The following is a 10,159-nucleotide window of genomic DNA, read 5'->3' as shown; positions in this document are numbered from 1 at the left end:
GCTCCAGCCTTCAGGCTCCGGCCTTCAGGCTCCGGGCTCCAGCCTTCAGGCTCCAGCCTTCGGTCTCCAGCCTTCAGGCTCCAGGGTCCGGGCTCCAGCCTTCAGGCTCCGGCATTCAGGCTCCGGCCTCCAGGCTCCGGGCTCCGGACTCCCAGCTCCAGCCTTCAGGCTCCGGCCTTCAGGCTCCGGGCTCCAGCCTTCAGGCTCCAGGCTCCGGGCTCCAGCCTTCAGGCTCCAGGGTCCGGGCTCCAGCCTTCAGGCTCCGGCCTTCAGGCTCCGGGCTCCTGACTCCCAGCTCCAGCCTTCAGGCTCCGGGCTCCGGCCTTCAGGCTCCGGGCTCAGGGCTCCAGCCTTCGGGCTCCGGACTGCGATGGCTTAACTAGTAACTCTTTTAAACATTTTGGGTTCACATCAGAACCCTTGTGTTTAGAAAATGTCTAACACACACTATGAAACAAGGTGTCATTTCGCTCATTCCTAAACCTGGAAAAGATCCGACTCTTCCTGATGATTTAAGACCAATAACTCTATTAAATAATGATTACAAACTCCTGACACACATTTTTGCTAACAGGTTAAAATCAGGCATATCAGAAATGATCTGACACTCAGTCTGGGTTTATAAAAGGGGCTCTATGCATAATAACATTCGGCTTATTTTGGACTTAACTGATTATAACCAGTTGGTTGAAAATGAAGGCTTTGTATTATTTTGAGACTTTTATAAAGCCTTTGATATGATAGAACATGAATTTATGTTCAAAGCTTTAGGTTTATTTGGATTTGGACATAAATTTATTAATGTAATTAAAACATTTTACAAAGAGAAACAGTTCAGTGTGTTTTCCACAGATTTAAAGTATAAAACCAGGTTGTCCAATCTGCCCTTTGCTGTTTATTACTGCTGCAGAAATAATTTCCATATCATTTAACGCTCAGTTTGGTAAATTATCAGTGTTAGGCAACGAGTTTCTATTGGTCAGCTGGCTGATGACACAACCATCTTCTTAAATAACCTGAATGAAATTCATAAAATTCTCAGTTTGAAATGTTTTCAAAGGCCTCAGGGCTTAAATTCAATTTAAACAAATGTGAAATCTTGCCTCTAGAAGACTGTCCTTCATCTACTGCTTTTAATATTCCTGTAAAATCCAACATCAAATATCTGGGTGCATATTAATAAACATAAATCTGAATATTTGGGAGAAACTTCAAAAATGTAAAACTCATTTAAATAAATGGACACAGAGAGATTTATCTATCCTGCATATACATGAGGAATATCAGCAATCAAATCTATCAACAGGATGAATTTTGACTTTATATGGAAACAGAAAACTATCAGAAAAGGTCATTTAATCAAACAGTCTGAAGATGGACGACTGCAGGCCATAGATTTTAACAGCACATTAAAAATAAACTGGCTTCAGTCTTTGTAACAAATCAAAATGAATTATGGTTCCATATTCCAGGTGAGATATTCTCTAATCTGGGCGGAGTTAGTTTCCTTATGTGACTTTGACGTTAAAAAACTGCCTGTGAAACTTTCCTTCTCTCAGCAGCAAGTTTCATTATATTGGAGATGAATCTATAACTGCAGCCCACACAACACTGCCTAAGGAACTGATGTTACAGAAAAATTAATAATCAATCTGCACATAACTGGCCAGAACAAGGCGTTTGGTCTGTGATATTAAATAATGGAGGTTTTATGTCTTTTGAAGACGTCAACCTGCAAATAAATAAAAATGAATTTCAAAGAGTTATTAGAGATATTCCCCCAAATATTTGATGTACAGCTAAATGTTTTTCTGAGATCCCAGATTACAGAACCCGGATCTGCCTGGACTATTGGGACCAGTGTCACAGGTCATAAACTAAAGAACTCAAAAATTAGGGAATGCTTTACTAGTACTTGGTTTCCTTTTGTATCAAATCCAAATTTTATATCACATTTCTCTTCAAAGGCTCAAAGGGAAAAAATCCAAACAAATGATTTAAATCTTCGCGGTCCTCCAAAGCCAAGGAGTCCACTTCAAAATGTTCTCAGGTGTTTTTCCCTCTAAGGAATCCTTAGACTTCGATCTGCTGTCGATGATAAAACTTGTTCACTTTGTGACATTGAATCGACTGAACATCTTTATATGAATGTGTAAATCTGTGATGATGTGCACCACTGGCTTTTCCCTAAAACTCCAAACTTACCTGAATTTTCTAAGATGTTATTTATGGGACTCTGAGAAAATAAATTCAAAAGGTTATTAAATGTAATCATTATTATGGGCAAGTTTTTCAATAAAAAATGTCGTTTTCTTAAAGCCAAACCATCTTTCCCCACTTTTCACACAAGGGACTCTGCCACCTCTTCTCATCTCTAAAATTCATGGACAAACATCAAGATGCAGAACTGGATCATATGACAAACAATCTGGAACTGCTGGAAACCCTGATGGCTTTTTGTTTGTTTGCTTCGTTTCTTCTGTATGTATGGAAGCAGCCTGGGTCGTTTCCTCAGGCTCTTTAGATTTCTATACATCTGATGCCGATACCATGTTTGTTGTATATGATGATGATCATAATAAAAAAAAGATCTCAGATGTTAGATGACCCAGTAATGGGGTGGGGTCGGGGCCCCCAACCGTTGGGCCCCCAGCCATCGGGCCTGACAGCTGGGGGCCCCCAACCGAAGGCCCCAGCTGTTGGGGCCCACTATTGATGCTCATCTCCAGATTAACGGCCCAACGGCTCTGATTTAAAGTTCCGAATGTCTCCTGGAGCTTCACCTCTCCAACACCTCAGCTGATAGATTTATGGGGGAAAAATGGACATTTGCAAAAATAGAAATTTGAAAAAAGGCAATTCAAAAATGTAATCTTAAAAAAAGTCTATCAAAAAATAAAAATTTAGTCATTTATAATTTACTTTTGGTTTTTGGTGATTAAAAATGACCCTAATGTTAGGATAGAACCATCGGCTAGCTGCAGAAACATGAACTCTGATCAGAACATGGACGTCTGAATGAGACACCTTAGCATGCTAACTTCCCACTTACCGTGAGAGTTAGCACTCTTAGCATGGTAACACTGCCCCTTAGTATGCTAACTATCACTCTGTCTGCCCGTTTCAGGCCTTCAGAGGATCTACAGCCTCACCAGGTCAGGAGGCTACGAGTTGCGTATCGACATGGCTGACTTTGATAACGCCACGGCGTTCGCTCACTACTCAGATTTCTCTGTCGGTCGAGACTCGGTGAACCCGGAGGAGGACGGGTACCCACTGACCGTAGACGGCTACTCTGGAACAGCAGGTACTGGACCACACAGTACAACCCAGTACCACAGCGTACCAAACGGTCCTCTCCTTCTGCCTCCTACAGGAGATTCTCTCCTCAAACACTCGGGCATGCGGTTCACCACCAAGGACCGGGACCAGGACCAATCTGAGAACAACTGTGCGGCGTACTACCAGGGGGCGTGGTGGTACCGGAACTGCCATACCTCCAACCTGAATGGACAGTACCTGAGAGGAGGCCACGCCTCCTACGCTGACGGTGTGGAATGGTCCAGCTGGACCGGCTGGCAGTACTCTCTGCGGTTCACTGAAATGAAGATACGACCCAGAAGACCAGAGTCCTGAACCTGGACCAGAGAACCCTCCCTCTTTAATAAATTGTTCTGATCTATTCCTGAGCTTCTGTGTGCTATCTGATGATCAGCTCTGTGTCATATTGATGAGTGATTGTGGGATTTATTAAACAGCCTTGAATTGAACTGGTCTGACTGAGATAAACATAGAAGAGATGTTCTGACGTGAAAATAATAACCACGAAACATCTCCAGAACTTTAATATGGAGACAAATGGTCAGAAAACTTTAATATTTCATAGTATTTCCCCTCATTTAGGCTCTGATCCATTTGAGTCCTATTAGTTCTGTCAGATTTTCACCTCAGATCCACCTGAGAGCCGTTTCCCTTCAGCAGAGTATAGAGGACCTCAACGCAGAGTAGGTCCAGTTATTTCAGTTTGCTCCATTCAAACAAGGAACATGATAAACATAGTAAACATAACATAATACATCATTATAGATTATATATATATATATATATATATATATATATATATATATATATATAAGATGTCCAATTTATTATCTGATGTAGATATCAGTCAGTCAATCAATCCTATTTATTTAGACACAAATCAATAGGATTGGTTTGTGTCTAAAACAATCATATTTATTGGTCCATAATCCTATGTCATGATCCACAAACATGGACCATTTATGGACCATGTTTTCTTTATGGTCCATAAAAAAAGCAATAAATAGACATGACAAAAACAACAATAAAAATAAAATAATCATCCGCTGCCATATAAACTAAGGTGCCAGTGATGACAAAAACTAGAGAAGAACCTCACTGAGCTTTGAACAGGATTGGTCAAAGTGTGAATGATGCTATTTACAGAGTCTGTTAACTTACACATACATCTGGTCATAATGTTTCAAAGCTCAGCAGCACAATGGCACTAACAAACATCTGACTGGCTCTACTGCATCGGGGCATCTAAGCAGCATCCTCATGCCATCACTGTACATGCATATGTAATTTATGCATACTGCTTTTTCTGTCCACAGGTGGGCTGTGTACATCGGAGTACAGTATGCTTCAAAGAGTCCAGTTCTGACAGATGCTGAGCGCATAGAGAATGTCCCAAGGAGCATATTAGCTTGAACATATTGCATACAACACTGCCTGTAAATGTCTCTATCATCAAACAGGTCAGCGGTGATGTAATGTCCCAAATATTTGACCTCATCAGTAACTTGGAGGATGCTGCCAGACAGGGTGAAGTCAGGGAAAGATAATTTAGTGTCTTCTTTGCTTTTGACAATCATGATGTTGCTCCTTTTGCATTATCCGGAACACACACACACACATATATATATAATTTTTTTTTAATAAACACACAGCCCGGACCGTTTACCGTAGCACTCTACTGGGCGGTCATTCGGTCACGTGACCAAGCCGACAGCGTAAAAAGAACAGGCTGTGATTCGCGGGAAAAAGAAAAAAATGGCGGCTGAGAGAGTTTGAAGTTCAGTGCCGCGAAACAGAGACCGGAGAACCAGACGGAGACTGAGGACAGAGCGGACCCAGAGACTCTCTGAGCCGGTACTGAACCTTTGCCGTCTCACGGCCACCGGACCCCGAGCGGCTCGCTGACGACCGGGAGGAGGACAGACCGTGACCGCTTAAGTGGAGGTGAGACCGGGCCGGGTTCTGCTGGCTGACACAGGTCCGGTTCGGTCCGACCCAGTTTGTCTGTCAGAACAGCTCAGTGTCAGATGTATGAATGTAGAAACTACGATAAGAACTGGGTCCGGAGCTGAACCAGAGAGGAAGACGGCAGCTACTGGCAGTAACGGGTTAGAGTTAGGTTACCGGGGTTACTACCACAGTTATTAATACAGTTATTACCGAAGTTATTAGCGGCTTTACCGGCCGCTAATAAAGCAGTAGGGTGTGCTGCTTTCTGTGGTTAGCAGGTTAATTAACGGTTTATCATCAGAGGATGTACTGCGCATGCTCCGACCTGTCAGAAACCCCCTGAGAGTCCAGGAATGAATCACAGCCGCAGACTGAGCAACTGTCTGTTTCCTCCAACTGTCTGTCGGTCGCTTAGGGAGATGACTGAACCCTTCAGCAGCCTGGAGACTCAGGTGTCTCACCTGTCTGTCTGCAGGATGTTTGAGAACCCGACCGAACCCTTCTGCAGTCTGGAGCCTCAGGTGTGTCCAGGGGGCGGGGCTTGCCACAGCACCGGGGTCCTGGAGGACGATGAGGGGGCGGAGCCTCACCTGACTGAGGGTCAGTTTGTTCTCTGCCGTTGGTCAGATGGTCTCTACTACGTGGGGAAGATCCAGAGGGTGAGTTTATCTGCAAACTGTCAGCGCTCTGCTCTGATTGGCCGGGAGCTCTGAGTGTGATGCTCTGATTGGTGGACAGGTGAGCCCTCAAAGGCAGAGCTGCTTCGTCACATTTGAGGACAACTCCAAGTTCTGGGTTCTCTGGAAGGACATACAACACGGTGAGGGGATCCTAGGGTCATAGGTCATGTCTTCATTCATTAGTCGGTCCGGAACCGTTCTGACTGAAACGGTCAGAACCTCATGTTGTTCCATGTTTTGGTCAGAGGGGGCGCTGTTTGTCTCATTCAGCTACTAAAATCTGTCCAGTCACATTGCAGCTGGAATCCCAGGGGAAGAGCCTCGCTGCTCGGTGTGCCAGGGGGCGGAGCCTAACTCCGGCAGCCAATCAGAGCCAAACAATGGCATCCTGATCTGTGGAAAGTGTGGCATTGGTGAGTCTGCTGTAGTTGTCCTGGTAGCTAGGTGAGGCTCCAGTGAGCATGTGGGCCTATAGCGGGCAGCAGCCTTATGACATCAGCTGCTCTGTTTCAGGCTTCCACCAGCTGTGCCACGTTCCTCCAGTAGAGGGCAGCGCCACCGACCTCAGCCCCTGGTTTTGCAGGCGCTGTGTCTTCGCTCTGGCTGTCCGGGTACCAGCTGTCCTCTGTCCACTATGGCACTGACTCTCACCCCTCTCTCTAATCCCACCCTCTCCCTCTCTCTCAGAAGGGGGGTGCCCTGAGGAAGGGTCCGATAGCCAAGGCACTGTGGGCAATGAAGCAGGTCTTGCCGTACGATCTGGCGGCGCTGAACTGGGACTCTCAGCATCGGACCAATCAGCAGCATTGTTACTGCTACTGCGGCGGGCCTGGAGAGTAAGGCGACCAATCAGAGAGCTCTCTGCAGGTGCTGGCTGTTACCTGGATACTGATGATGCTATGTCTGCAGGTGGTACCTGAAGATGCTGCAGTGCTTCAGATGTCAGCAGTGGTTCCATGAGGCCTGCACCCAGAGCCTGCAGGACGCCATGATGTTCGGGGACAGGTGGGTCCTGGTGTGGCCCTGAGGGCAACTGGATGGGGCTGCTCATTTTCTCACAGCCAGGCAACCTCTAACCACCTACAGCTTTTGACCCTTGTTCTGCTGGGGGACTTCAACGCTCATGTGGGCAATGACAGTGAGACCTGGGGGGGCGTGGGTGGGAGGAACGGTCCCCCGATCTGAACTCGAGTGGTGTTCTGTTGTTGGACTTCTGTGCTCGTCACGGATGGTCCATCACTAACACCATGTTCAGGCATAAGGGTGTCCATATGTGCACTTGGCACCAGGACACCCTAGGCCGCCGCGGTTCGATGATCGATTTTGTCATCGTTTCATCGGATCTGCGGCCGTATGTCTTGGACACTCGGGTGAAGAGAGGTGCGGAGCTGTCCGCTGACCACTACCTGATGGTAAGTTGGCTCCGGTGGTGGGGGAGGAAGCCGGTCAGACCTGGCAGGCCCAAAGGGGGTGGATGAAATTCACCTGTAGTTCCTTAAGGAACTACAACCCAACCCTTCAACAACCATGTCATGGTTGTTGAAGGGTTGGGTTGGTTAACACGACTCTGCAATTTTTTTTTTTTTTAGAACTTAAATTTTTATAATTTTTACGGAGCAATTACACAGCCACACATCAGCAGTACTTAACAACACAAGTGTTGTCAATGTGAAGGTTTCTATAGATTAAACATCTCAGCATGACATTTCATGATTTCAGCATCACCTTTGTGGACTCATCACCATACAATCTTAAAATAAGGATACACTTTGGGCGGGATGGCTAAACACCTTATGCCAAAAGCCAAACTTGCTGGACTCATTTGCATCAACAGAGCTTCTGCTGGCCCCCAGCGCAGGATAAAAGTAGCTTTTTGAAGTCTTAATGAGTAGGTTATCTTTTCCATTTGACATAAGTCCCTTACTTTTTGACCCCACAAGTCGTAGGAAGGTGGTTCCAATTCCATCCACCTGATTGTAATGCATTTCAGGGCTGCTGTAAAAAGGACCTTTAACAGATGTACTTTGGTCCGTCCTAGCAGACCAGCTGATATAACACCAAGTAATGCAACTGTAACATCCTTTGGTATAACTTCTTGAAAGATTTGGTTTATAGCCCTGATCACCTCGTCCCAAAGGTTTTGAAAAGTTTGGGGCATGACCAAAATGTGTGTATGATTGGCGACTGCTGGGCCTCAGATCCTCCAACACAAGCTTGATAATTTAAGAGCCATCTTAGCAACGACATCAGGGGTCCTGAAATCCCTGCCAATAATTTTCCATTTATATTCCCGCCACATATTTGAGTTTGTAGCTCGATGTGCCTCAGTCCAGACTCCCTCCCTTGTTCCGTCAGAAATTATTTGGGCCGTCCCTGCCTCCCATCTTTGTTTTGTCCAAGTGGGTTCGTTAAGGTTCATGACAGAAACTCCCCATATATCTTTGTTATAAATGTTTATCTCCTCCCCCTTTTTGGAAATGAATTAGGAAGTTTTTTATTGGTGTGGGATTTAGTACTCTTTCCCTGTATGCAGACAAAAAAGAAATCACTTTTCTGGGGATGAAAATTTCCACATAACTCTTCAAATGACATAAGGTTGTTCCTGTCGATCAACTGATGAAGAAATGTAAGCCCTGGTCAGCCCATTTAGAAAAAGTTAATCCACAATGGCAGTTCCTTTACTGGAATACCTAAAAATGGCAATACCTTTAATGGTACTGAGCACTTTGCTTGCTCGATGCTCAGCCATCTTGTTTGAGAATCATGTTGGATCCATAAAGGCTTTAACTGAGCTGCCCAAAAATAGTATTTTAAAACAGGAAGATTGAGAACACCTTCTGTCTTACTTCTTTGTAGTGTTTTATATTTTATGCGAGGGCGCTTGCTTTGCCATATGAATTTTGATATCATTTTATCCAATTCAACGAACGTAGACTTTGGTATGCCAACAGGTAACATCTGGTACAAATAGAATAATCTGGGTAACGGATTCATACAAACAGTTTCAATGCGACCGAGGAGGGACAAAGGCAATGCTGACCACCGCTCTAGGTCCTTCTTAATTATATCCAGTGTTTTGTTGTAATTGACATGATACAAATCATTTAATGAAAGAGGAACATTGATGCCTAGGTATATAATGCCCTCCCTAGGCCACCTAAAGCCGCTTTGTTGTTTAACCCCCAGTGGAATATTGCTGTTGGCATCCATTGGCTCTGTCTTATCAACATTTATTTTATAGCCAGAAAAATGACCATAAGCAGAAATCATTTCCCTCAGACGTGGTATTGATGATGTAGGATCAGACAGATACAGAAGTACATCATCTGCGTAAAGAGATATTTTATCTTCCTCTGTACCAATCAAAATCCCTTTAATTTCATCATTGTCTCTAATAAGCTGGGCCAATGGCTCAATGCTAACTGCAAACAGAAGGGGTGACAAAGGACACCCTTGCCTGCATCCGAGCCCCAGCTTGAAACTTGCCAACCTGAAACCATTAACTCTTACAGCCGCTTGTGGGGATGAATATAATGTATGTATCCAATCTATGAACTTGGGCCCAAATTTAAACCTCTTTAACGTTTCAATAAGGTATTTCCATGACACGCGATCAAAAGCTTTTTGGGCATCTAAAGCTATTACAGCAGTCATAGCTTAATTTTCTTTTTGGTGAAACATAGTTAATACCCGACGCAGATTATTTCCATAATGCCTCCCAACAATAAATCCGGTTTGATCCGGATGTATGATTTGGTTTATTATGACATTTAATACCAATTAGAATGCGTACGTTCCCATTAAGCATCGATAATGGTCTATATGACCCACAGTCAGTGGGGTCCTTACCTTCTTTATGCAACACAACTATTGTAGCATCAGACGAGGACGGTGCAATTGTTTTAGTTTCTAGAGAAAAGCGGCATGCTTCCAATAAGAGTGGAGTAACGTTGTCTATGAAACATTTATAGAATTCATTTATGAAACCATCGGGGCCAGGATACTTATTGTTTTTAAGGGATAAGACAACGTTTTTAATTTCTTCTAATTGAATTTTTTTATCTAATTGTTTAGCTACAGCAGAGGTTCCCAAACTGTGGGGTGCGCCCCCTAAGGGGGGCGCCATGCCATTGCAGGGGGGTGCGGGAAGCCGTCTGGATGAAAAAAAAAAAACATGGAAACTGTATGTGCTGGGTTTTTACCTTAGA

The 10,159-nt window shown here is 44.5% G+C and overlaps 2 protein-coding genes across 5 annotated transcripts in view; both read left to right on the top strand.

Moving 5' to 3' along the window:
• The window catches only part of LOC106940750 (fibrinogen C domain-containing protein 1-like), a 23,338-nt gene extending 19,649 nt beyond the window's left edge, over positions 1 to 3,689 (top strand). The window contains exons 8-9 of the mRNA XM_015023568.1: positions 3,128 to 3,307; positions 3,377 to 3,689. Coding sequence (XP_014879054.1) covers positions 3,128 to 3,307; positions 3,377 to 3,636 — 440 coding nt within the window. The 3' untranslated portion in view covers positions 3,637 to 3,689. The remainder of the gene's footprint in view (positions 1 to 3,127; positions 3,308 to 3,376) is intronic.
• Positions 3,690 to 4,985: 1,296 nt separating this feature from the next.
• The window catches only part of phf19 (PHD finger protein 19), a 15,825-nt gene continuing 10,651 nt past the window's right edge, over positions 4,986 to 10,159 (top strand). For all 4 annotated transcript variants that reach the window (XM_015023573.1, XM_015023571.1, XM_015023572.1 and 1 more), the window contains exons 1-7: positions 4,986 to 5,265; positions 5,747 to 5,930; positions 6,010 to 6,091; positions 6,251 to 6,364; positions 6,465 to 6,562; positions 6,639 to 6,787; positions 6,861 to 6,956. In XM_015023573.1, coding sequence (XP_014879059.1) covers positions 5,748 to 5,930; positions 6,010 to 6,091; positions 6,251 to 6,364; positions 6,465 to 6,562; positions 6,639 to 6,787; positions 6,861 to 6,956 — 722 coding nt within the window. In that variant the 5' untranslated portion in view covers positions 4,986 to 5,265; position 5,747. The remainder of the gene's footprint in view (positions 5,266 to 5,746; positions 5,931 to 6,009; positions 6,092 to 6,250; positions 6,365 to 6,464; positions 6,563 to 6,638; positions 6,788 to 6,860; positions 6,957 to 10,159) is intronic.

Source organism: Poecilia latipinna, unplaced genomic scaffold (genome assembly GCF_001443285.1).
Source record: "Poecilia latipinna isolate Pla-1442-1.1 unplaced genomic scaffold, P_latipinna-1.0 Scaffold3345, whole genome shotgun sequence".
Taxonomy (NCBI): domain Eukaryota; kingdom Metazoa; phylum Chordata; class Actinopteri; order Cyprinodontiformes; family Poeciliidae; genus Poecilia; species Poecilia latipinna.
The sequence above is the reverse complement of the archived record's forward strand: the minus strand, read 5'-3'. Positions and strand labels throughout refer to the sequence as shown.